This window comes from Sus scrofa, chromosome 6 (assembly GCF_000003025.6).
Source record: "Sus scrofa isolate TJ Tabasco breed Duroc chromosome 6, Sscrofa11.1, whole genome shotgun sequence".
In the NCBI taxonomy this organism is placed as follows: Eukaryota; Metazoa; Chordata; class Mammalia; order Artiodactyla; family Suidae; genus Sus; species Sus scrofa.
Window position 1 is genome coordinate 19,432,185 of NC_010448.4, and position 24,818 is coordinate 19,457,002.

General features: G+C 58.4%; 2 protein-coding genes across 13 annotated transcripts in view; one reads left to right on the plus strand and one right to left on the minus strand.

The window, feature by feature from the left end:
- CCDC102A (coiled-coil domain containing 102A) lies at positions 4,195-24,811 on the minus strand. Of its 5 annotated transcripts, none has more exons than XM_013988526.2 (9): positions 24,662-24,811; positions 16,856-17,578; positions 14,699-14,925; positions 13,459-13,567; positions 10,915-11,088; positions 10,368-10,577; positions 8,723-8,893; positions 7,527-7,630; positions 4,195-5,344 (listed from the first exon to the last, which is right to left on the minus strand). In XM_013988526.2, exons 2-9 carry the CDS (start codon positions 17,444-17,446, stop codon positions 5,215-5,217), a joined length of 1,716 nt encoding a protein of 571 aa, XP_013843980.2. In that variant the 5' UTR covers positions 17,447-17,578; positions 24,662-24,811; the 3' UTR covers positions 4,195-5,214. The 5 variants fall into 5 exon arrangements, with proteins under 5 accessions (XP_013843980.2, XP_005655846.2, XP_013843981.2 ...); XM_005655789.3 differs by having other exon boundaries at positions 4,774-5,344; positions 10,915-11,031; positions 24,662-24,801; XM_013988527.2 differs by lacking the exon at positions 24,662-24,811 and adding an exon at positions 24,120-24,217 and having other exon boundaries at positions 4,774-5,344.
- The window catches only part of ADGRG5 (adhesion G protein-coupled receptor G5), a 32,118-nt gene continuing 31,665 nt past the window's right edge, over positions 24,366-24,818 (plus strand). For 4 of the 8 annotated variants that reach the window (XR_002344544.1, XM_021093911.1, XM_021093912.1 and 1 more), the window contains exon 1: positions 24,366-24,718. The gene's annotated coding sequence lies outside the window, so the exon portion shown is untranslated. The remainder of the gene's footprint in view (positions 24,719-24,818) is intronic. The other 4 variants (XM_021093915.1, XM_013988531.2, XM_021093914.1 and 1 more) reach the window with 1 other exon arrangement.

Here is a 24,818-nt window from a genome sequence, read left to right on the forward strand (position 1 = left end):
GCGGGGTGCCCTTGTGTAAGCCACTTTGCTCTCTGGCCCTGAGTTTAACTCGTCCAGGTAATGATGAGGTTGAGGTTCCCAACCCCCACCTGCCAAGTTAGAGCCTCAAGTCAGATGCTGGATGAGAAAGAGCCTTGAGTGATCTCAAGGGAAAAGGGTTTTGGTGACAGCAGTTTGCACCATCATTACTTTACTCTTGCCGCCCTCCCTTCCCTAAACATTCACGGAGCATCTGCTTTGAACCAGGCTCAGACCTGGGCTGAGAGCTGTATCTGAGAATGCCTGGTCTTTGGAGCTGCCCGGATTCGAATCCTGGTGCTGTCATTTACTGGCTGGTTCCTTCCTCTCTGGGTCTTGGTTTCCTCATCTTGCCATCGTCTACCTCTGGCGCAGGGGCATGAGCTTTGGATCCATGGGGTCCAGATTCCCAAGAGCTTGAGATCCAGCTCTTGGGAATCTGGTGCGAGCAGACGAGGCATGCCCCAGGGTGGAGCTGTCACCCCGTGTGAACAGGTAACTGGTACTCCAGCTGGTGGACAGGTATGGAGAGGATGCCGGGTAAGCCAGGAGGGGAGGGAAAGAGGGGCCTGCCTGGACTTCATTCCACAGCAATAGGGGCCTGAGGCCAAGGCCACTGGGGAATGTGCTGAAGGGCAAGGCTGAAGCTCCTTATGGGCCAATACGTGGAATGCGACTTTACCTGTGCAACTGTGGGGAGCCGTGGCTGCGTGGGGCAGGGGGCAGCCAGGCTGCTCCTCTCTGACATGGGGGAGGCCTGGGCAAAGGGGGAGCCAAAGAAACCTTCATGTCTACCCCTTTTCAGTCCTCGTCTCAGAGTGAGAGGGGAGCTAAGCCCCATGGAGACCATCCCCGCGCAGCTGCGTCTGTAGGGCTGGAGGAGAACCCAGAGGCTTTCCAGGGAGCCCCGATCCACTGGGAGGCAGCCACCTGGGGCCTGGGAGGCAGCTGGCATCTTGCAACCCTGCAATTAGCAGGCAGAGGAGCTGGGTGGTGGTGGTAGGGGGAGCAGGCTGAGCACTGCAGCTGCTTCCTGGCTGCTGCCTCTGTCTCCAACCCTTCCACCCACTGCCCCACAGGGGTGCCCAGGGTGCTGGTGGGCCCCCAGGCAGATGGGGCACTCGGGTCTTGGGACAAGATGAAGAACATAAGGAAAGCCAGAAAAGCAACACTAACAGTGAAGTCATCTTGTGTTTAGAGAACCCAATTGCTAGTGTCCCCATTTTACAAATAAGGGAAGCCCAGAGAGGGACAGGAGGTTGCCAGAAGACACACAGCCAATCAGAAAGCAGCTAGATCTGGAAGCCAAGCTTGTCTGGAGGGCTAGGGTATGGGGGGGCACTAGGGTGTGGGAGTGTGGGCATAGAATACAAGGCGGGGATCCCTAGGGGCTGCCTTGATGTGGCCAAATGAACTTGGTTGGAGAGCAAGGGAAGGCCAAGCCTTCAGAGAACAGACTCCAGGCTCCCCAGCCTCATGCTGGAGGGGGAGAAGGGGCTGCGTGGGGCAGTGGCTGGCCCAGCAGGTTCTCCAGCTTCTCACTGGCTCCAGGTCTGTGAGAAGACGCCCTGGCACTGCTACCTCTGGGCTGCTGCCACTTTCAGTACCTGGGAGACTCCTTGGCTGACCAGCAGAAAGATGTCTGGGACTGGTCCTGTGGATACTGCAGTGAAGCTGGAGTCTGGAGTTGGGGGTCGGGGGTGGGGGGTGGTTCTGGCTTCAGCCTTCTACATCTCATCCATCCATCCATCCGTCCATCATTCCTTCCCTCACGAGGCCTAGGGTGCTGTGCTGGCTGCTGGAAGGATTCCCGGTCTCCGGGAGCATCTGGTGGGGCGGGAGAAGCAGAGAAGCACACAACCCGCTAAGACTCTAAAAGTGAACCAAGCAGGCCGAGCTTTGAAGGGCTGCTGGGACTTTGATGGAGGAGGGGCTGTTCTGGGTGGCAGGGTGTTCAACACAGCTGGAGCTGCAGGGTCTGCGGAGTGCGGTGGGGCCAAAGGGGGGCATGGGTTCCCCATATGGGGCCTTTTCTTGGAGGGGTGGGGGAAGTGGGTCACAGTCTGGTCTCAGACTGCCTGACCTGGAAGGCCAGGGTCACTACAACCAGCTGTGTGGCCCTGGGAGAGTTACTTGCTCCCTCTGAGCCTCTGCATCCTTGGCGCAGAGGTAACTCACGATGGGAAGCACCCTGTGCGGCTCCATACACATTACCTGTTCTCAGCAGTCACCCTGTGGTGACAAGGAACCTGCAGGAGTTCTGGGCCCATAGGTGACGCATGTACCTGGCCTGGCTATGCTTCACACTGACTCTGACCAGCGCCTCCCGCTCTGTCGCTCAATTTCCTCACCTGTTCAAAGACCAGAGGAGGCCAGAGGAGACCCTCGCATGCCTCTAGGGGCTAGGCGGTGACAGAGATGAGGGGGATGCAGGTAAGGCTGCAGGGAGCCGTGGGGACTGTGGCCCACGGGTGCCTGTGTCCCTTCCAGGGAGCACCTGCCTCTCTGCTCAGCAGGTGAGGCCACAAGGGGTGTGAGCCCAGCATGGTCCGAGTGCTGATTTCTCAAGAAGGGGACTCCCACATTTTTTTATGAGAAAACGTCCCATTATTAACCTTAGCAATGCATTCTCAGTATAGCTTTTAAGGTATCCTGTGAGCCGGAGCAGATGCTTCTGTTGACAGACGCCGCCACCACCACCACCGGACAGAAGGGCTGTGTGCAGAGAGGCAGTGTGAGTTCCAAGACCAGAGACCCTTCCAGTTCCGGGTCCGCAGCTGTGTTTCCCTCCCAAGACTTTGGGTTTCCTTTGTCTGTTCCAAGTGGGAGGCCAGATTCTCTCCTCACAGAGGTTCTCAGGAGCGGCCCTGCCCCCAGACAAGAGCTGTAATGGGCCCCTCGGCTCAGCACTATCTCACCGGAGGTGCCGCAGAGTCTGGGGGAGCCCGCCGGGCCAGACCCAGACGGTCTGCTCTGTGTCTGGGAGTGGCAGGCCTGCCCGGAGGCTGGGGGCGGCTCTGGGGGCTGCTGTCAGTGAGTGCCTGGCTCCCGGCTCCCAAGGGTCAAAGGGCAGCACTTCAGCCTCTTCTGGGGCCCGCTTCCTGTTTGGGAGAGAAAACAGAAAGACCCCCCACCCACCCCCACAGGAAATGGTCCTCTTCCTGCAGCACCTTTTCCGCTGGCCCCCCTGGAGGGGGGAAGGCCTGGGGGTGGTGGGTCCTGGGGGCTGGGTCTCCCCACCCCGTCTTCCCCTCCTCAGAGCCCAGGAGGGGCCTGGGGCTTGCCACAGCAAACCCCACCTCACCAGCATGGTTAATTTAGGCTTAGCAACAGGGGACACAATCAGTCGGCGTTGTATTTATTAACCCCGCTGGCTCCTGGGCTTGCTGCCCCCTGAGCCTCAGCCCCCGGGCTTGTGGCGCCCTTGGGTCCCAGCACCATGGCCCCAGGGGTCCCTCAGAATGGGCTGCAAAGAGAGAAGGCCTGCAGTGCAGCTGCCACCCCCAGCGGGGAGTCTCTTTCTCAACCGAATTTAACTCTTCGTTGGTGCCAGGCCCCTGCTCCAAGCCTGGCTTGCTGTGCTCACTGTGAACACAGGGAACTCACCATGGCCCACAGACCAGAGCAGTTATGACAGTGCCCCTCGTGCACTGAAAGCAGCCCTGATGCCCACGTGAAACTCATCAAGGGCAGGTGTCTCGACTGCCACTTCAACTTGTGAGGATTCAAAAATGTAGGTTACTGTGTTTGTAATAACCTTTGCCACTAGATTTAATATAAATCAGCAGGTTATAGAAGGTTCAGACATTACCAAAAATAAAACAAGGGAGTTCCCATTGTGGCTCAGCAGGTTACGAACCCAAGAGTATCCATGAGATGCAGGTTCGATCTCTGGTCCTGCTCAGTGGGTTAAGGATCCAGCATTGCTGTGAGCTGTAATGTAGGCCAGCAGCTATGGCTCCAATTCCACCCCTAGTCTGGGAACTTCCATATGCCTTGGGTGTGGCCCTAAAAACAAACAAACAAAAAATTAAGGGCTCCCTTGTGGTGCAGTGGATTAAGGATCTGGTATTGTTATTGAAGTAGCTTGGGTTGCTGCTGTGGTGTAGGTTCAATCCCTGGTCCGGGAACTTCCATATGCTGTGCGCCCAGCCAAAAACAAAACTAAAACCAAAATTATCTATGATTTCACTACGTAGAGCAGAGCTACGGGAATGACAACAGGATTTATTATTTGCTGTGTTGTTACCTACCTCTGGGCAAACTCCCACCAGTCAGCTGTCTGATCTTCATCCCTCACAGCAGAAGCCAGCTGGCAAATCCCTCCTCTCCAGGGCATACCTTGGAATACTTCATAATAACTAACCTTTACTGAGCTCCCAAGGAACTCGTCTAATTCTTAGCACGGCTCTATGAGATGTCCAATTTACAGATGGCAAAATCAAGGCTCAGAGAGGGCAAGTCACCTCCCCAAGGTTGCACAGCCAGTAAGAGAGAGAAGAGATGTGAATCTATCTGGTGCCCAAGCTGAAGTCTCCTCCAGATTAGACGCACACCGTCCCTTCTCCTGCCCCTCACAGGGGCTGGATTCCAGGCCACGCGGCCCTTCAGGTGTGCGTTCACTTTCTCACATTCATTCGTCACGCAAGGGACTTCATGTCAATACTCCTGAGCTCAGGTTCGGTGACAGGCACAGGCTGATCCTGTCTGTCGCCCACATCAGGCGCCCACATCTGCCACACGCTTAGGACTCTGCCCTGAGAACCCGAACTCCATTTATTACAAAAGACTGGGTTTCTCACATTGTGCTATGAACAGCCCCAGCCTAGTCCGACCCCCAGGCCCAGAGAGGCAGCCTGGCCAGAGGCCCCAGCAGCTCTTCTCTGACATGAAGGTCCTGGGTGAGCGGGGCGCCTAGACTGGGCTGAGAGCGATTCTGTGTTTATAAAACCAAATGGGTCCAGGGACCGTCAGCACATATATATATTATATATAAAACACGGCCATGGCTTCCCTTCCATGGGCTGCAGGTCAGGTGGGGTCACAGAGGCCCACCGTGGGGAGAAGGGAGGCGTCCATGGCAGACCGGGCTCTGCTCCCAGAGTGAGCACAGGCAGCTGCATCAGTTCCAGTGGCCGGTCCGCCTGGGCACTTGGGGGCCTGGGCACCGGGCCGGTCCTGCCCAGCCCTGGGAGTCTAGGCCACCTGGATCTGCAGGTCTTCATCCTCGTCCAGGTCGCTGGCTCCGTCCCCCGCCTCCTCGGCACCAAAGCGAGCACTGCGGATCTTCCCAAAGAGAGGGGCGCTCTGCTGCTGCCTGCGGAGCCTGCGTGGTGGGGCGACGGGCGGGCGGGTCAGGGATGAGCAGGATCGGCTGGTGCCGACAGCAGCTAAGCCTCCCTGAGCGCTTCCCGCTGCCAGGCACCAGACAGGGTCTTTCACAAACACTACCTCATCTCCCTTCACCCTCCCAGATGCCTCTGAAGTGAGGGCGCTGCTGCTGTCACCTCCACTTAAGAGACAAGGAAACTGAGGCACGGAACAGCGCAGTCATTTGCCCCAAGTCCCACAGACAGCAGGGAGTCGGGCTGGGTCCTAAGCTGAAACGGCTGCCTCTGGAGCGGGCCAGGGACTTGGAGAGGTGAAGCAGCTGGCTGCAGGTCTCGGGGCTGGGATCAAACCCAAGCCAGGCTCTAAAGCCCATAGGGAGAGAGAGACTTTGGGGGCCGGGCTTCTGAATCTCCTACATCCTTAATGTCAGTAAGAAAGGGCTCCACCCTCGTCCTGCCCCCACCCATTACAATTCCCAAAGCTAAAATTTAGTAAGCAAACTTGGCCTCTAAGAAGAGCTGCTGCAGGAAATGCGCCCCCAGCCCCTGGTTCCCCTCCATCCCCTCAGCCCAGCAGAGTAGCTGCCCAGGCTGCATCTTACTGGAAGGCATGAATTATTAACACAGCAGGGGGGGCGCGGGAGGGGCCTCCATTACTGCGGGGTGATTTAGAGAGCTGTCCTGAACATTAAAGCTCAAAAAGTTGGGGAGTGAAATGAAGCAGCGGCCCTAGGCAGCCCCGCCCTTGCCATGGAAGCACTTGAGAGGCTGGGCAGCACCCGGCCAGCCCATGTTGGGAGTTGATGGCCCCCAAAGAATGCGGCCAAGAGTGCGGGAAAGCCCTGAGGCCAGGCGGCCTTCTGAGGGGTGTGTGCTGGGGCGGCGTGCGGGGCGGGGGTGGGGGTGCTGAGCAGCACCAGCCAGGAACCCCCATCCCCCCAAGCCCGACTTGGACTCAGGCCTGGGGCCCTGCACAGCACTTTAAAGGCAGCATCCCAGGCAGCTGGGGAAACTGAGCCAGGCCACATGGCTGTCAGCTCTGGCTCCACAGTCCCACCTCTCAGCCAGACACTCAGCATGCGTAGGATGAGGCAGAGGGCTAGGGGGCCGTCTGGCCTGGCCTCCACCAGCTGTGTGGCCGCGGAAGGACTTACCGTCCTGTGTCTCAGTGCCAGCCCCCTTGGGGAAAAAAGATCTTTCTCTCCCTTCTCTCAGAGGAGCATGATTCCTGTAGCACAATGTTGTCTGACCGAATATCAAAGCCCCACTACTGTTAAGTATTTATTATGTGCCAGCTACTTTCATAAGCATAGATCAGCTCATTGCATTCCCACAAGGTAAGAAAAACTATTATCATCCCCATTTTACAGATGAGGAAACTGACAAAGAGAAGTTACGTGGGAGTTCCCTGGTGGCCTAGCAGTTAAGGATTTGGCATTGTCACTGCTGTGGCTCAGGTTTGATCCCTGGGAATTTCCACATGCCATGGGTGCAGCCAAAAAACAAAAAGAAAAAAGACGTTAGGTGGCCCCAAATGACACAGCTCCTGAGTGCAGAGCCAGAATTCCCACCACCCAGGCAGGCCTGGCTGCAGAGCCCAGGCTGTCAGTTCCCCGAAATAAGTAAGGGCCTGTCCTGGGCCTGGCCCAGGAAGAGTCAGTCCTTGCAGGTAGGGATTGTGACACGGGGTGGGCTTGGATGTTGTCTGATATCCCTTGGGCCTCTGTCACTGAGGCTGATAGGCCCTGCCTACAGCTAGGGGGTCGGGCCGCCGTCAGCGCTGGGGCTCCTCCCTGGTTCCCTGCCCTCCAATCCCTCAGATCCCAGCTGGCCTGGGGTCTGCTTGTTCTTCTTATCAGAGATTCCCCAGACCCAGCGGCCCCGTCTGCTGCCCTACGCTGCGCCTGACCTCTTGGGCTGCAGGACAATTGCAGGCCTCCCAGATGGTCTAACTTCCTGCCCTCCCTTCCCTGGTTTCCTAGTCTGGCTCTTCCTGCCTGGAGAGGACAGGATTCTGGCCCCAGGGTGTCCAGATCGCTTCCTTCTCTGTCTTCCCCTCTAGGCCCAGCTTGGAGCACAAACCCTGACCTAGAGGCTTCCCTGGGCTGGAAGCATCTCTGCCCTGTTTCTGCGGCAGGGCTGGGAGGCCTCTTCCGCAGGGCTGCAGCTGGGGCCCACCTGGACTGCACATGCTCCAGCTGCACCTGCAGGTTCTCGCTCTGCTCCGTCTGCTCGTCCAGCGACCGCTGCAGCTTCCGTGCCTGGTTGTGGGCCTCATCCAACTGGGGGAGAGCAGGGCAAGAGCATCTTGGGTTGGGCCGGCCCAACCTACCATCCACTTAGGACCAGCCACTCCTGCCACTCCTTTGTGGGAATGTCCTTCCCCAAGAGCAATTCCTGTCTCTCCTTTGAGCCGGGATCAAGGCCCACCTCCTCCAGGTAAATATCCCTTTTGCTCTCCTTCTTCCCTGTTGCCCCTCCCTCCCAAATCTACCCAAACTCCAATGGCCCAAGTTACTGATTCATCCATCCCCAACCTATCCCTATGAATCTGTCCATCTGACCTCTCATCCATGGGAATGCCACCTGCCCATGGACCTACCTACCTACTCACCAGTCATTAACCTATTCAGCCACCCATTCACCCTACCCATGGTCCTTGCACTCTTCCATACTATCTTCCCTTCTATCCATCCTTCTGTATTTTCCCTCCATTCATTCTTCCACCCACTGACCCAGTCAGTTGTCCATCTGTCTACTGTCCACTCGGTCATCCGTCTTTCCATATATCCACCCATCATCCATCCACCCATCTATCCATCCAATTACCTACCCATCCGTCCGCCCATATATCTTACCTGCCCACCCACATACCCATCCATTGATCCACCCACCTAACCACTCATCCGCCCATCCACCCATCCAATCACCTGCTCATCCATACACCAGCTATCTATCAGCCCATCCACCCACCCACCCACCCACAGTTCATCCACTCACCATACATCCACCCAATCAATCATCAGACATCTGTTGTTTCATCTCATCCATCTCCTCTCTCTCCGTCTCCCATCCATTTGTTCACCTATTTCCTCATCCACATATTCATCCATCCATGGAGTTACCCTTCTGTTCTTCTATTGAACCACTTCTGCATCCACCCACTCATCCATCCTAATCTATTCATCCACCTTGTCTCTCCATTTTTCTTCCTATCTCCCTAGCCGCACACCATTTGTCACCCATCCACCTGCTCTACCCTGAGTGCCAAGTGCTGGGGACCCAACACGGAGCAGCATGGGAGGGCCTGCAGCCCCATCCTATCTACCTGAGCTGAGGCCTGCAGGCTGCCTGGAGCCCCAGCAGGTGCTCACCTCATCCTCAGCCTGGGCCAGCTCTTTCTTCAGCTCCTCCACCCGCAGCCGCAGCTTCTTCACCTCTGCCTCGTGCTGCTCCACCCGCCGGTTGGCATGTGCCAGCTCCGCCACCTTCTCCTGGAACTGCTTCTTCAGCTTGCCGTGCACATGCTTCAGGTCTGCCAGCTCCTGCAGGGGAGCGAGGCGGGGGGGTGGGGGTGGAGTCCATGTCAGAGGGCATCACGCCACCTCCCCAGAATCTATGCCCCCACTAGAGCTGAAATACCAGCACTAGAGCTGGCTGAGCAGCTGGAGGTCAGAGGTGCCACCCAGTGAGGTGAGAAGGCTTAGGGGGCAATGTGGGGAAAGGCGGGTGGAATCAGAGGCTCCATTCCCGACATGGAACTTCACGGTGCCTCCTGGAGATGACATGGGGATGACGAGAGCTGAGTCAGGTTTTCTGGGGCGGGATGAAGTCAGAACTCTGGTGTGTAAACAGCATGACAGCTCTGGGTCTGTGCATGCGCAGTCGGGAAGGGGGCTGCCACCCTTTAGCTCTGGGCTTCTCTAAGTTCTCACATCTAGGAAATGGGAGTAGGCACTACCCGGTGGTCTCAAATCCAGCCTATTTGTTCCGTCTCCACTGGCCTCAGCCAGTCCTGGCCTCCATATCTCCTGCTGTCCCAGGAAACAGTGCCGGACTCCCCACGGGCCGGCCGTCCTATCCGCCTTCCACACAGCAGCAGGGGAGCGCTCAGAACTGCAACCTGCTTGCACCCCCTCTTACCCATAAAGGTGGCCTTGAGCTGCTGCCTCACCTGCCACGTTCCTCTTACCCACTCCCTCCAGCCTTACTGGCCTCCCCTGTTCCTCCAGAGCTCCATGTCACTGTCACCATGCAACATGTATTCACATTATTTCCAAATTCTCTCCTGGAATCATTTCATCCCCCAGTCAAGGTCTGTGTTCCCTTGAGACCTGGGCTCAAAGGTCACTGCCTCAGGGAAGCCTTGCTTGGGCCCTGGGCCTGAGCCTGGTCCCCTGGTATCCCCTATGCCCTCTTCCTGAGCAGCCCCGGAGCTGCCTGATGGGCATGAATGTGTGATGGAGAGACCAGTGTCTGTGTCCTTCTGGGCCACTGGCTCCATGAGAGGAGGCCACATCTGCCCTGTCTATCCACTGCTGTGTCCCAGCACTGAAGCAAGGCCTACGCACAGCTGGTGCTCAATAAACATCTGGTGGGTCAACAGAAGGGCTGCGAAGGAGTTCTCTCGTGGTGCAGTGGGTTCGGGATCTGGCACTGTTACCACAGTGGCTCTGGCTGCTGCTGGGGTATGGGTTTGATCCCTTCCACACACCGTGGATGTGGCCAAAAAAAACCAAACGGGGGGAGGGGGGCTGTTGAGAGGATTAAATGATATAATGGACAAAAAGCAATGGCACAGGGCCCTGGCCACATGGTGCCCAATAAATGCAGCTACTGTGATGATCACAGTGCCGGGCCCCTGGCAGGTGCCTAGGCGGAGGAGCTGCTGGGCCAGTCACCACCGCTGTCGCTAGCTGTCCTCAGCAGTTACTTCACCGATCCCTGGCCTCCCTCAGGCTGGAGCCAGACACACAGGAGGTGCTCTCCCCTCCCTGGCTGCGCTCCCCACGGCCCCACCTTGTTCTTCTCAAAGAGCGCGGCTTGGCTGGCCCTCAGGTCGCAGTCTAGGGCACTGGCTGTCTGCCGCCGTCGCCGGGCCAGTGCCTCCTCCAGGTCCCCGAGCTGCGCCCGCAGCTTCTTGTTCTCCCGCTCCAGGCCCAGCTTCTCCGTCTCCAGCCGCTCACGGCGACCCCACTCGGCTGCGTTCTCTGCCTGCAGCCGCTCCATCTGCAAAGGGCAGGATGGGGAAGGGGCACGGAAGGGCCTGAGCGGGATGTGCCCCCTCGCCACCTCCCATCACCACATTTGGCTCCAGGAAGCAGGTCCAGCGGCAGTGGTGATAACTAACCTGGGCTTACTTCACGGTGGGCAGGATGGAAGGGCGCGCTGTCTCTAGGTGGGAGGGAGGCCTGCCCCCCACAGACTGGAGCACCCTCGGGGTAGGGCTGGACCCCCCCACTCCCGCCCCCCCGTGCACAGGCCTGGTCCCTGCCCTCTTATGACTGACCGACTGACGGATGCAGGGAGGGCCCCTGGTCCCATAAGGCCCTGCTGGGGGCCTCACCTCGCCCCTCAGCTCGGCCATCTTCCTGTCCATGCTGGAGCGTGCTCCCAGCTCGTCCTCCAGGTCTTCGGACATGCGGCCCAGCTCGTCCTGGTGGGCCTCCTTCAGGATGCTGAGCTGCGCGACACAGCACGGCCGGTTACCGGGAGGTCCACTGGCTCTGGGGGATGGGCGCTGGTGCAGGGAAGGAGCCTGCGCTGGTGCCCGAATAGGCCACCGGGTATCCAGAACAGGCCCTGAGTCCAGCCGCGTCTGCCTCTTCCCACGTCTCTCCCCTCCCACCTCATCACCAGCTAGCGTCCAGGGTCCAACCTCAGGCGCCCCCGTCAACCCATTTTCCACAACAGTAGCCCGGGGTGAGCTTTTAAAGAAGATGAACCCAATCATACTCCCATCGCTCAGGTCCTGAGGATGAAGACAGACCCGTCCCTATGGCCCCTAGAAGCCCTGTGTCACTGAAGCCCTGCCCACCTCCCTCCCATCCCCTCTCACCTCCCGGCTCGCTCCCCTGAGCTTTGTGCTCTGGTCACTGTGGCCACCTCTCTAGTCCCCAAATTCCTGCGTTCCTGTCTACTGCAGGCTTCTCCCAGGCATCTCCCTCTGCCTGGTACCCTCTCCCAGGTATCTTGCCTTTTCTCATTTTCAGGTCTTGGCTTAAGTGCCGCCCCCCAGGAGGCTCCTGTCTTTCCTGCCTAAGGGGGATATTCTCCGTCCCCCCAGAATGTGAGCTCGGGACGACAGAGAGCGTGTCTGTCTACCCACCTTTGTACCCCGGTATGGCCCCAGCCACAGGGCAGCCCTCAGTGACACTGGCTGAAAGCATCCAGTGGAGCTGAAGGCAGGTCTGCCCGTGGGTGTGGGGCTGGTCTCATCAGAATCGCCTGGGGTATTTTTGTGTATTTATTTATCTTTTGTCTTTTTAGGGCCACATCTGTGGCATATGGAGGTTCCCAGGCTAGGGGTCCAATCAGAGCTGCAGCCGCCGGCCTACACCACAGCCACAGCAACGTGGGATTCAAGCTATGTCTGCGATCTACACCACAGCTCACGGCAACACCAGATCCTTAACCCGCTGAGCGAGGCCAGGGATTGAACCCACGTCTTCATGACACTGGTCCGGTTTATTAACCACTGAGCTATGATGGGAACTCCTGGGATGCTTTTAAAAAAGTGCAGATTCCATGTTGTACAGCGGGGAAAACTGGTGAACAAATGCTCTTTGCAATGGCACAGATTATGTAATGCAGAGGGAAAGAAGCTACGAGCAAAAGAGAATCTTTAAAATTATAATTACGTATCTGAAAAACCACATAGTTGTGTTTCACTCACTTTTCTTCAAGTGATCACACAATTTGAAAAGATTAAAAAGACAGACTCTTGGACCCAACCCCAAGGATGCTGACTCAGGAGGGTGAGGGTGGGGTCTGGGAAGCTCTATTTCAGGAGATTCCTTAAGATGTTCATTCTACTTTAAGACCAGTTTTCCAGGGCAGTTTCAGGATTTGAGGTCTGATCCTCCCGCCTTCTGGAAAAGCAGGGATCCAGCCCAGCTTTCCCTGGGTGGCTGCGCCCCCTGGTGGCCGTCAGAGCTGGCATAGGAAGCCCTGAAGGAGGCCCAGCCTGACCCCCTGCCTGCTGGAGCCTCAGTTCCCTCATTGGCAGGGTGGGGACATCAAGACCCAGCTGCCTTGACTGCCATGAGGCTTCAGCAAGATCTTGCACCCACCATGCACCCAACGAACGTTACCTCGAGGCAACCCCCTCTGTCTTGGTCTAAGAAGCCTGTGGGATTTAACTCCCCTTTACAGTATCACCTCTCACTTACAGCCCTCCAGCCACTGGCCTCTATTTCCTGAACACACTAGGCTTGTTCTGGCCTCAGGGCCGTCACATTTGCTGTGCCTTCAGCCAGACCCTCAGCCCCCATCTCTTCTGAAGGGTGGCTTCTTCTAATCACTTTTTCCTCAAATGTCACCCTCACGGAGAGGCCTTTTGAAGACCCACCGCCTCACCTCTCCGACTGTTTTGCCTCTTTCACGGCTTCTGAATTTATCTCTCTGGTTCTGTTGGTCTCCCCCTTCCCACGCCCTCTCAAGGTGAGCTCCTGAAGGTAAGGACACTGCCTGCCCCAGCATGCAGAACACAACCTGGCACATGGCTGGTGTGAATGAGTGAATTCCCTTCTTTCTCCCATTCCCACTACTGAAATTCAACAACGCAGTGCTAAAAAAATAAAAAGAAAGAAAAGAAGAGGAGTTCCCGTTATGGCTCAGCAGTAATGGACCTGACAAGTATCCATGAGGATGCAGGTTCGATCTCCGGCTCAGTGGGTTAATGATCTGGGGTTGCTGTGGCTGCGGCATAGGCTGGCAGCTGTAGCTCTGATTCAAACCCTTAGCCAGGGAACTTCCATATGCTGTAGGTGCAGCCCTACAAAAACCAAAAACACAAAAAAACCCCACAACAACAGAACAGTGCTGCTTCCTCCAGGAAGCCCTCCCCCACCCCCCACCGCCACCCCCACCCCAGGTCTCCAAGACTCACTTGCTTGAGCATCTCCTGCTTGGTCTTGCTCAGCTCTTCATACTTGATCTTCCACTGGCTGAGCTCCCCCTCCAGCTTCTCGATGTTCCTGCTCAGGGCCATTTTATCCCTAGGGAGGGGAGACATGGGGGTGAGCCCACCGAGGGGGCCCTCTGCCGAGTGCCCCCCGTGTAGTCTGCACCTGTCAAGCCTACATCCAAAATCTTCACCTTGGCATTCAAGGCCCGGCACCCCACACTGTGGCCGGCACCCTGGTTTTGCATTTCTCCTGGAGCGCCACACCCCACACAACTGCAGGTGCCCAGCTCCCAGTGGGGGAGTGACCAGGCCCCCAGGGCCAGCAAGTGCCTTCCTCTCTCTGGGCCCTGGGCTCACCTGCCACTGAGACCCCCATTCCCTCCCATCTGTGTTATGCAGGCTTGGTTTGAATGCACAGCTTTGCAGCTGGAAAAGCTAGAAAACACCGTCTAGAGACTCTCTGAAGGACGGGGGCCCTCCTGTCATCATCCCAGGCGGGGAGTCACGGCCAGGTGCTCTCATGACCTCCACCCTGCACTCTGTCCTGGACGTGAATGAGGCGCCGGGGTAACAAGCACGGTGTCCAGCCCCCGGCGCACAGTGCTCAACACCGCATGGGTCTCCCTCTCTGAGAGTCTAGTATTTCTTTACATTTCCGTTAGGACAATAGGCTGGTTTCCTGGTTTGTTTTGCTTAAGCAGAAAGTTATAGTCTCACAGCTCTGGAGGCTCCAAGTCCAAGACCTAGGTATGGGCAGGGCTGGTTCCACGTGAGGGGGGTTGTAAGAGGGAATCTTCGCCCTGCTCCCTGCTGGCTTCTGCTTTGCCGGCCGTCTTTGATGTTTCCTGGCATCGCCCTGATCTCTGCCTCTGCTTTCAAAGGGTGTTATGCTGATTTTTACAGTTGCGTGTGTAGTTAAGCTGTACCATCTCTGCATATAATTTCTCGATGGAAGAGAGGGTATTATAAGATACTCATCACCATCAGGCTTGTGCCCGCTCAAGCTCACAGGTGACCTCCGCATTCTAAATCCACTGGTCAGTCCTCAGCCCTCTTCCTGCTGGACCAGCTGATCACTCCCTCCTTCAGGAAAGTCTCTCCTGGTTTCTCTGCCCCCTAACTGACTCCCTTCTCCCGTCTCCTTTGCTGCTTCCCTCTTCCTCTAACAGATTCGAAACAGCCTGGCCACCCCCTCAGCCCCAGCCTGCCTCCCGGGACTCACTCTCGCTCCTTGAGCAGCACCTTCTGGGACTCATCCAGCCGTAGCCGCAGGGCTGTCAACTTGGAGGTGTCCTCTTCGAGGGTGGCGGCATCCTCCCAGGGCAGCCGGCTGCGCTCCTGGCGGCCTGAGCTGCTCCGTGGGGCCCCCGCCCCGACGCTGCGTGCCTCCCAGCAGCCCTCGGGCTCCTCTGGTCTGCTCTTCAGCAGGCTCTCCACCAGCTCCAGCTCCTGTGGGGACCAAGGTGGAGGCTGGACCAGTGGACGCTGAGCCCTCACCCGCTTGGTCTTGATCATGACCTCTCCCAGGCCCAGGGCTTCAGCTCGGTGGGTAACCTCGGGCAAGTCACACAATCCTTCTGGATCCCACTTTCCTCTTCTGCTGCCTGGCTCTCCATCCCTGCAGAGCGAGGGACACACCATCTTCTGCGCCTCCACCCTCACTTCCTGAAACTGCAGAGTCGGCCACTAAGGTTCCCTAAGTCCTTGAAGATTTCCCAGAATAGGTGGTAAGGGCCCTGCTGCTGGAAGTATGCAAATGTTGGGGGGGGGGCACTAGTGTGAATAACTGTAGCAGCAAAGATACCCACAACAGATAAGGACTAGATTCTGGTGCAGACACCTGATACAAGATAGTGACGTGGTAAAAGATGCACAGGAAGGCAGCCTCTGAGAGCAGAACCAGCAGGAAGCGAGGGATTATTAACGCAACCCCTTCCCCTCCCTGCCCATGTCCTGCCTCTGACCACAGACCCAAGACGCCCATGGCCTCTGTTCCAAGCTGGCTTTTCCTACAGCCTTTCCAGATGCATCTGGGCCAGCCCCTTCCCTGACTGGTCCCAATTTCCCTATCCAGCCCGGACAGTGGCTTTGAGGACTGAGATTCTACTCCTGTATCTCAGATAGTCTGGATGGGGCCTCTGATGCCGCCTGGTCCACAGTCCCAATTTACAAATGAGACAGGGAAGGAGGAAGGGACCTGCTGTGAGTCACAGCACAGCATGGATGGGCTGGAGAGCAACCCCAGGGCTCCCTCCACTGTAGCGGCCACCGCCTGGCCTGGGACTCACAAGCAGAAGGAAGAGAGGGCAGAACAGTACCTGCAGCTGGTTGATGTACAGGGGCTCTCATCCTCTGCCCCGAGGAAGAGCAACAAACCCCACCTGCAAACAGCAGGTGGGCCTGGGGAAGAGGGGCTTCAACCACCAGGAGGCAGCAGTACCCACTCTAGCCCACAGGGTGGAGGCTACAGGGCAGGAGAGGGGAGTGGGCAGCCAGGACTCTCAGCTAGAGTTGCTGGCTAGACTGGGGATGGGGCTGGGAGCAACCTGAGCCTGGACCCTAGACGGCCCTCTGGTGATAGGCCTGCTGGTTCGGGGGAGGCTGCCCTCCGCACACATCGTCAGTGTTCCCGATATACTGATTATTATCCCACGGTCTACGGAGTTCACCTGGGGTCAACCCTCAGCGGTTCCAGTCACCAGCTGGGAGCCATTGGTACTTAACCGCTCACCGCCTCAGTGTTCTCCTTTATGGAGCAAACACCTCCTGCAGTTGCTCTGAGAATTAACTAGATAATATGCAAGCAGAGCCCAGCCCTCTGTGGACGTTCCCATCGAATGATGGATGCCATTTCCCAAACTCACCAGCCACTCTCTGCCTCTCAAGGCCACGATCAGGGACCTCCCCTGTGCTCCCACTGCCCTGGCACCACCCTCAGCTTTGATCAACACCTGTTACAAATGTTTACCTCTTCCCCTAAATTCAAATTGAACAAATGAATGGATTCAGCTCTGCTTGCGACTAAATGCTTTCCAGGTAAGTTCTTAGACCTGCTCCTGGTCAAAAAGGGTGACTCCCCGGTGCTGTGGACCACTCAGGTGTGGGAGCGGAGACACCACCAGAACCGGGAACTCTCTGCCCTGGCCCGGGGGGGTGGGGGGTGGGGGGGTGTCTCTGGGAAGGAGATAACCTGGAGGCCTGCAGCGCAGGATCTGACCCCCGGAGGGATGAAACCTCACTGCGGCCAGGCCTTTACTAGTCCCTTTTCCGAGCCAGGCTTCTGTCCGGGTCAGTCAGTCCCCCCCCCCCAACTCCCCCAACAGAGATCCCAGCGAAGGCCCTGCCCCGCAGCCTTGCTCGCCCGCTCCCCGCCGCGCACCTGGCTGCCCTGGGGTCTCTCAGACCCGACGTCGCGCACTGGTTCCTGCTCCCTCTCTGGCTCGGTCTCAGGACCTTCGGGCGTCCTGTCCGTGGGTCCCCCAGCGCCCCGCAGCCGCGCCAGCTCGCGGCCCCGCGCCTCGCACTCGCCCTGCGCCTCCTGGCGCTCGCGCCTCGCGCCCGCCAGCTCCTTGGTGAGCGCGTCGAGGCGCTGGCGCAGCTGGCGCACCTCCTCGCGCGCGCGGTTGCGCTCGGCGCGCACCTTGCTCCATTTCTCGCGCCAATTAGCGGTGCAGTCTGACCACCAGCGCATGGTCTTCTCCATCTGCGCCGCCCGCGCGCGCGCCTCCTCCAGCTCCCGCAGCCGCAGCTCCTCGCGGCTCTCCCAGTCCCCGTCCGCCAGCAGCGTGGGCGCCGGTGGCAGCGGCAGCGACGGCGGCGGCCCGGGCGATGGCGTGCCGCTGGGCGGCGTGGGGGGCAGCGAGTCGGCTGGCCCCATGCGCTCAGGCGACGGGCTACCCAGGATGGTCAGCAGGCTGCCCTTGGACAGCTGCGGAGACTCAGCCAGCCGTGGGCTCGGCCCGTGGCTCATGGTGCTGCCGTGGGGCCGGGCTTGCGGGCCCTGGGCTGGGACTCCCGGACTCAGGGGCGGCGTGAAGAATGCATGATGGCCACTGCTACCCGCTGCTGTCCTGGCCACACGGTGGGGGATGGCTCCTCAGACCTGTGAGAGAACACAACACTTGTTAGGAGGTGGCGACCATCCATCCTTAAGAGCAGCCATGGGTAGGGCGTAATCGGCAAAGGGGAACAGCAAGGGCAAAGGTGTTGGGAGAGAAAACCGTCGCCTCTAGGAGGCCCAGTGAGGCTGGAGTGGTGAGCAAGAGCCTGTAGTGCCTTCCTCACTGGCCTCCAGACTCCCTTCGCCCTGCAGCAGCCACAGCTGATCTGAAACCTCGATTTGCTGTCCCTGCCCTTCAGGTCCCATCTCACACGTTGCATGGCTTGAATTACTCTCCACCTGGAATACTGAAGCTTCCATGCTGGCCCTGCTGCCAGGAGTCCGCTTCTTGCCACTTCCTGCACTGGGTTGACTTTTCTCAACCCTAAAACTTATCGAGACATCACCTTCTCCAGGAAGTCCTCCCAGACCCCCTCAGGCCAGGTGGTGGGCCGTTGCCCCGTCTCCATCACTACACTTGCCAACCCCACTGCACCATTTATCTGTGTCCCTGTGTGCTCCCCATCCTCACCCCAGGCTGTGAATTTGCTGAGGGCAGGGCTGGCTCCTGGCCACTGTTATAGTCCCATGACAATGACAGTGACATTTATGGAGGGCCAACTACAGGCCAGGTACCATGCCGATGTGAACTACTTATTCATTCCTTTGACGGAATCGAGGGAAATGACACACATTTACCAAAGAGGAAAGGAGGCTCAGGAAGGTTAAGCCCTGGAGTTGATCCAGATCCAGCATCCAGGAGTCCAGACGCAAACACTGGCACAGGTCTGGTGAATACACGCCGGCACTGGTGGTATGATGGAAGGAAGCTCTGTCTAGACGGCGGGTGTGGAGTGGTGAGGGGTCCCCCATGCCTGCAGCTGGGCTCTGCTGTTTATGGGCCACATCCCCCTTAGTTTTATTTTTTTATTATTTATTTTTTATTACTCAAGGAATTTCATTATATTTATAGTTGTGCAACAATCCTCACAACACATTCCCTTTAAAATAAGCGAGACACATGCCCCTCTCTGTTCCCAACCAGCTACACTCTCCCTCCACTGTGGCCTCCTGCTGAAGCCCACCAGCAGCCCCTCCGGACCTCTCATGCTTCCTTCCCCATTCAGCTGAGCCTGTCCCACACATTCTCGCCCCAGCCCCTACGGCCCTGCCCTGATCGCCATCCCTAGCTTTCCTGAGTGACCCACCAGGGCACGGCTGGTAGGACTCACACACTGGAGGAGTGCCCTCACACCGCCTGGCCAGCCCTCTGTGTCCTCCCTTCACCCGCTTCCAACCCCTAAGCCCCTCACTCTGGGCAGGTGAGCTGATGTCAGAGTCTGCCATGAAAAGAGACGCTTCCTCCCTGTGCTGCCCCGAGCCCATGGCCCCCTCCTCTGTCCCCAAGAGGACCCCCTACTCCCCTTCTCCCACCCCTGCCGAAGATGCCTTCTCCAGGGGGCGTTCCCCCTGCTGACGTCTCTCCTGGCACCTTCACCTCCCTGCTCTCTCTGCCTCCTGCCCACACCTGCTGTCTCCCGCACGGCCCCTCACCAGGCCTCGCCGGGCTGGTGTCTAGCCCCACTGCCCTATGCACTGGGTGTGTCTCAGGCCTCGCAGTGCAGCGTGCCCCCTCCAGCTCCGGGTACCTTCCGCCCCTCCTGCTGTCCTGCATCACTCTCTCCCCGGATGCTCTCCCGATTTTCCGCCTCCTCTGCCAATGCTCCCCATCAGCCTCCAGGCTGGGCAACCTGGGTTGTCCCTTGAGTGCTGGTAGCATCCAGCCCTGGCCCCTTCTCTCCGGCCCTTGTCCTCAATAACCCGAACTCTCTCTCTCCAGCCTGGGCTGCCCTCCAGGACCTCCCACCCCACCAGCACGTCCCGTCCCTCAGACGGCTCAGACTCAGCTTGGCTGAATGCACTCACCGTCTCCACTCCTCCCACAACAGCATCCTCCTTCCAGAGGCCCCCTCCCGGACAAAAGCACTTCTTTGTTCCTTCACCCTGTGGGGAACATTCCAGAATCTGCTTTCTCCCCAGCTCCAAGTCCTGCCAGTCTGTCTGCTATGCACCACGTGGATCTCTCCACCTTGCTCCTCAGCCACTGCATCAAGGCCACCAACATCATCTCCACCCGGGAGGCTGCAGCCACCACTCTCCCTGCCCCCGGCCGCCCCTTCTGCCTTCTCTAATCCATTCTCTAGAGGAGCAGCCAGAGTGAGTTTTAAAAAACGCACACCTGACCATGCCAGTGGCCACAACCTCTGTCACTACCAACAGCGATGAGCCCTCTCTCGAGTCAATTCCAAGCCCAGTTCGGCTAAGGCTCCGAATCCCCAGATTCTTCACTCCCCAAAGGAGGTACCACTCACGGATCCCCCCACCTGTTCACTGTCCCCACCGCTCACCCTGTCCCTTCTCTCCTTGCTACATACCATGATCCTAACCCTCACACACGCCCTCAGGGCCCCTGCCGCTGCATCACCTGTTCTTGTCCCTCCATGCACGCACGGCGTCAGTTTAAATTCATGACCCTTAGCGTCCCAGTTTCTCAAAGCTGCGCAGTGATCCTACTATGTTTCTCTAGGCCATTTGCTGTTTGTTGACTGTCTGCCTTCGCTAAGCAGCAGCTCTGGGCCCAGCTCTGTCACCCACCTCATGTAAACCACGGCCCCACACTGGGCTTTGGTTTCACCGCCTACGGAACTGGGGTGAGGGAGGCCCGTGCTACTAGATCGCGCGGTCCTTCGGATTCACCTGGACACCTGTCTAAATGCAGTTTCTGGGCCTCACCCCTTAGAGGTGAGGGGCTGGGAATCTGCATCTTAACCGTCCAAGTTTGGGACATGTGAGTAAGTGGTGATGCCTTGTCACCACCGGTAGTTCCATACACACAAATGTTTATGTCTCAGACCCATAACACCTGCACAAAGTTATGTGCCAGACACAGCCAGACGGACCCAGGTTCCAGCCCCCCGTACCCCTTGACTCCCCAAGGGATCCCTGGCCCACTCAGAGCTCTCTGTGACTCAGTCTCCCCACCTGTGCAATGAGATGGCTGGCTTGGACCCCTGGACCCAGACACAGGTGCAGACACACTATCGATTCCACACACAGAAACACTGATTCAAAGCCAGGGGCAGACACACGGCATCCTCAGAGATGCCCCCTGCTCACACACACAGCTGTACATATACACAGAGAGATGCTCACCTACAGACTCACAGACACCCCTGAAGACACACATGTGCCAACCCAGACGGATACACATGGAGACACGCAAAGATACAAACTCCTCCCGCAGACAAGCAGATGCTCACACTCACATACACACACAAACACACATACGGACATTCACACTCCTCTCCCGTTTTCCTGGCCCAGCTCCACATGGCGAAGCTCTCGGAAAAGAAAAACAATGTGAGAGCCTGCGGGGGAGGGGAAGGAGACAGGAAATCCGAGTGCCAGCAGGGGCCAGAGAATGGGTGGGGGGTAAGGAGGGGGTCCTCTGGGTGGGCCCCCATGTGCTGGGCCTTTCCTGTGGCCCCTAAACTGACAGGGTGGCAGGGAGGGGGCCACTGTCATATCCTCTCTGCCTCTGGGATCTGCCAGGCCTGGCATGGGGCTTGGCAGGGAGGGGGTGGCCCGCTCCTTCCAGGAATCCCAAGCTTGTCGCGCAGGGGCAGGGCGGGCGCCACCCAGGCCCCTAATGGCTTCCAGGCGCCTACGCTAAAGGCAGGGGTGGGCTCTAGACTCAACTCCAGTTCCCCTCCCAGCAGCCTGGCCCTGCCCCTTCTGGGGGTCGGGGAGGAGGATGAGGAACAGTGGGGACAGGGGGGCTCTGCACAGCTCTCCTGCAGGCCCAGGGTCCCCTGAAAGATGTGTGTGTGCACATGTGTGGGAAAGGATGGGGGTGCAGGTCCCAAGGTTGGCTTTCTGGAGACGCCTATCCCCAGCATACCAGGAACCCTGCGCACACATTCAAGGGCAGCTAGACTTTGCCTAGCAACACCTCTCCTCAGCCCCAAGCCCACCCCACCCACATAACACAGCCTTGGGGACACACACACACACACACACACACACACAGCTCTGGTAATGTATACTCTCACCAAGAGTCGGCTGCAACGCAGAGGTCCTGCCTGCAGTTGCAGAGACAGGCTCCAGCTGCCCTACCCCTCCTGCCCCATCCCCACCAGGCTCAGTGCCTTCTGCCCTGGGGTGTGCATATGTGTATGGGGTGGCCTGATTCCCGCAGGATGACACCACCCCTCGAGGGGTTAGGTGGAGGAGGGACCAGCCTCCACAGGCCCACAGAGCCTTTCCCAGCCACCCACCGTCCCCTCTCCTGCCTCCCACCAGCCAGACGGGTCTATTCCTGCTCAAACCCTTAGGGTTTCTGCTCAGGCTGTTCCCCCCACTTGGAATGCCCGCTTCAGACCCTGAAACCCCACCCATCCTTCAAGCTCAGTTTCATCACCTTCAGGAAACACCTTGATCCCCTCAGCCCCACTCTCTATCCAGGAATCATAGTTCCACAACCTTCCACAGCCAGATCTGGCCAGCTGCCCCCTCTCTTCCTTGCAGCACAGGCTTCTCCCGACCCAGGCAGGACACATGCCACCCAGAGCCACTAGGACCCAGGCAGAACACGTGCCACCCAGAGCCACAAGGACAGGCCCTGCAGGCAGGATTTGCTCAAAGTTGGTGGGTGGGGTGGAGAGCAGAAGGCTGAACTATGACTTCGCATCCCCTTAGCTGGGCAGCAGGAATGAGTAGGAAGGACTCAGAGTTCTTGAACCCTAGGCCGACAGCAATCCTCACTGCTCCAGGCAGCAGCTGGCCACTCATAAGACAGAAACTAAAATGTTTTGGTCTGATATTTGCCTCTGGCTAGATCCTCATCACCCCTGTTCACAGAAAGTGACCAGTGGTTCCTGCTGCTTGTGGACCTGTTTGGAATGTCTCTTCTTTCTCTAGCAGCAAACTCCTACACATCCTTCAAGACCCACCTTTGGTTACCCCTCCTCTGGGAAGCCTTCCCTGATCTTGTACACAGAGTATGTTAATGCTCTCAAAGCACTGGCACCTCCCTAGTCTTCAGCAATGGCCACACTGTAAAGTCCACAGGGCATCTTGGTCTCACTGGCTGTCAGCACACACATGCTTCCCAGACTGATGGATGAAAAATGGACAGTTAGGAGTTCCCTAAACCCAGGGAGAGCTGAGCCATCCTAAGGATCAGGAGTCGCTTTGTGACCAGGCTTTGAGACAGATAAGTGTCTGAGTCTGTCTGTGGCCGAAGTCAGAGTTAGAGGTCATCTCATGGCCAGGTCAAAGGTCAGACCTCCTATCTGAGGATGCCTAAGTGGCTCACACAGGGACCACTTTGTTTGGTTCTTAGCATGTTCAGATGACTCTCAATTGTTACGAGAGGAGGAAGCAAAGCTAAGGCCTGGATGGGCCCTAGCTGAGGGGCCTGGGGGGCATACCTGGCCGTTCTCTGCCCTTCAGCTCAGAAAACCTCCTATGTCCTCCCAGAACCTTTCAGGTGGGGCTCTGGGGCTGGCTTGTGGCCACAGGCCAGGCTGTGGGCAGGGAGCAGAGCCCGGCAGGAAACCACAGAGGACAGCCTGATTGGATAAGTGCAGGGTCCAAGGCTGGTCAGCCCACAGACTGTGGGCGCCTGTCCCTCCGACCTGCTGCCCAGGCTTCAGCCACTGCACCTCCAGGAGAGGACTGAGAGGGAGGGAGGGCTGCAAGTGGGCCTGCAGGTTGAACCTGAGCCTGGGGGGTGGGGGGAAGCAACCCCTGGCATGTACTCAGATAATCCCATCTTAGAAAAGCCACAGATATCCTATATCACTGATGAGAACTCCTTTCTTTACAGATGGGCCCACCGAGGCCCAGAGGTACAGCTCCTTGCCCACATCCACAGAGAGGACCAGTGCTGGTGGGGCGCTAGAGGGCTGGGACTGGATGCCCCCCCTCCCTGGTCATGATCACCTGAAGGGCAAGAGGCCCCTGGGAGCACCTACCTACATGATGGGGTCCTCAGGCATCAGGCCAAGCAGCCACGCTGAGCTGGGAGAGATTGAGAGACTTTCACTGGGCAGACCCCAGCCCCGGCCTCTGAACTACTCTTGAACAGAGTGGACTTCCCATGAGTCCCAGCTCCGCCTCTTTTGCTCTGTGACACGGGCAGGTCCGTGCCCCCTCTGGACCTGTTTCCTTACTTTTAGGACGGCGAGAGGCACTAACGAGACACCGAAAAGTTTTGTCCAACAAGCGGGCAGAACCTGCCAACGCGAACTAATTCGACCTCCACAACAGTCCTACATAACCCACACTTAAGATCGAAAAACCGAAGCCCCTGGTGGGGAAGGTGCTGGCTGGACATCACTCCTGTTCGTACCACCGGAACGGTGAGGCCACCAACGCCCACTCTCTTCTCCTTGTTCTTAGCCATCGCTCCACCTGCCCCAACACTTTACAGAAATTCCCTTTCTGCCCTCCCACAACCGCGAGCCGCCTTAACCCTCACTTGGTCGCCTGGTCCCCAGCAGCCCCGCTCCGCCAAGCGGTGGAGAGCGGGAGGAGGGTCTCCCGGCCGGGGCGACGCGGTCCCGCCTACCCCACCTCGCGGCCCCCCATTGGCAGCCGCCGCGGGCCGGGGGCAGGGGTGCCTCGCTCCGATTGGCCCACGCCGCCCGTCCATCCCGCACTCGCCATGGTGACCACGTTGGGTCCCCGGGAGAGTTCCAAATTCCGCCCCGCCCGCCACCGCCCCCCTCCCGTCTGGCCCCGGCCCGCGGCGTCCCGAAGGCCGCCCTGCCCTCCCCCGACCTCCCGCAGTTCCTTCACCCCTGAGGCCCGGGGCCCAGGAGAGGGGGAAACCCGGGAAGGGAGTCAGAAAGTTTTGTTGGGAGTTTGAGGCTTGCTGCGGACGCGGGAGCTCTCGCTGCTCCGCTCTCCTCCAGCACGCCCCCCAACTTAACCCCTTCCCTCCCGCAGTAGGTTCGCGGCCTGGAGGGAGTTCCCGGGACGCGTTGGCTCTCAGGCCCCTGCACTGCTAACCCCGCTCACCTCGGCCGGGGACCCGCGGGCTCCGGACGTCCGACCCGCCGCGGCTGGGCGGAGCGGGTACGGGGCTTACTGCGGCGGCCGCCGCCGGGAGGGCCGAGGGAGGGCCGCGGAGTCTCCTCCTCCCTCCCGGGGGGAGGGGAGGGAAAGGAGACGGCGG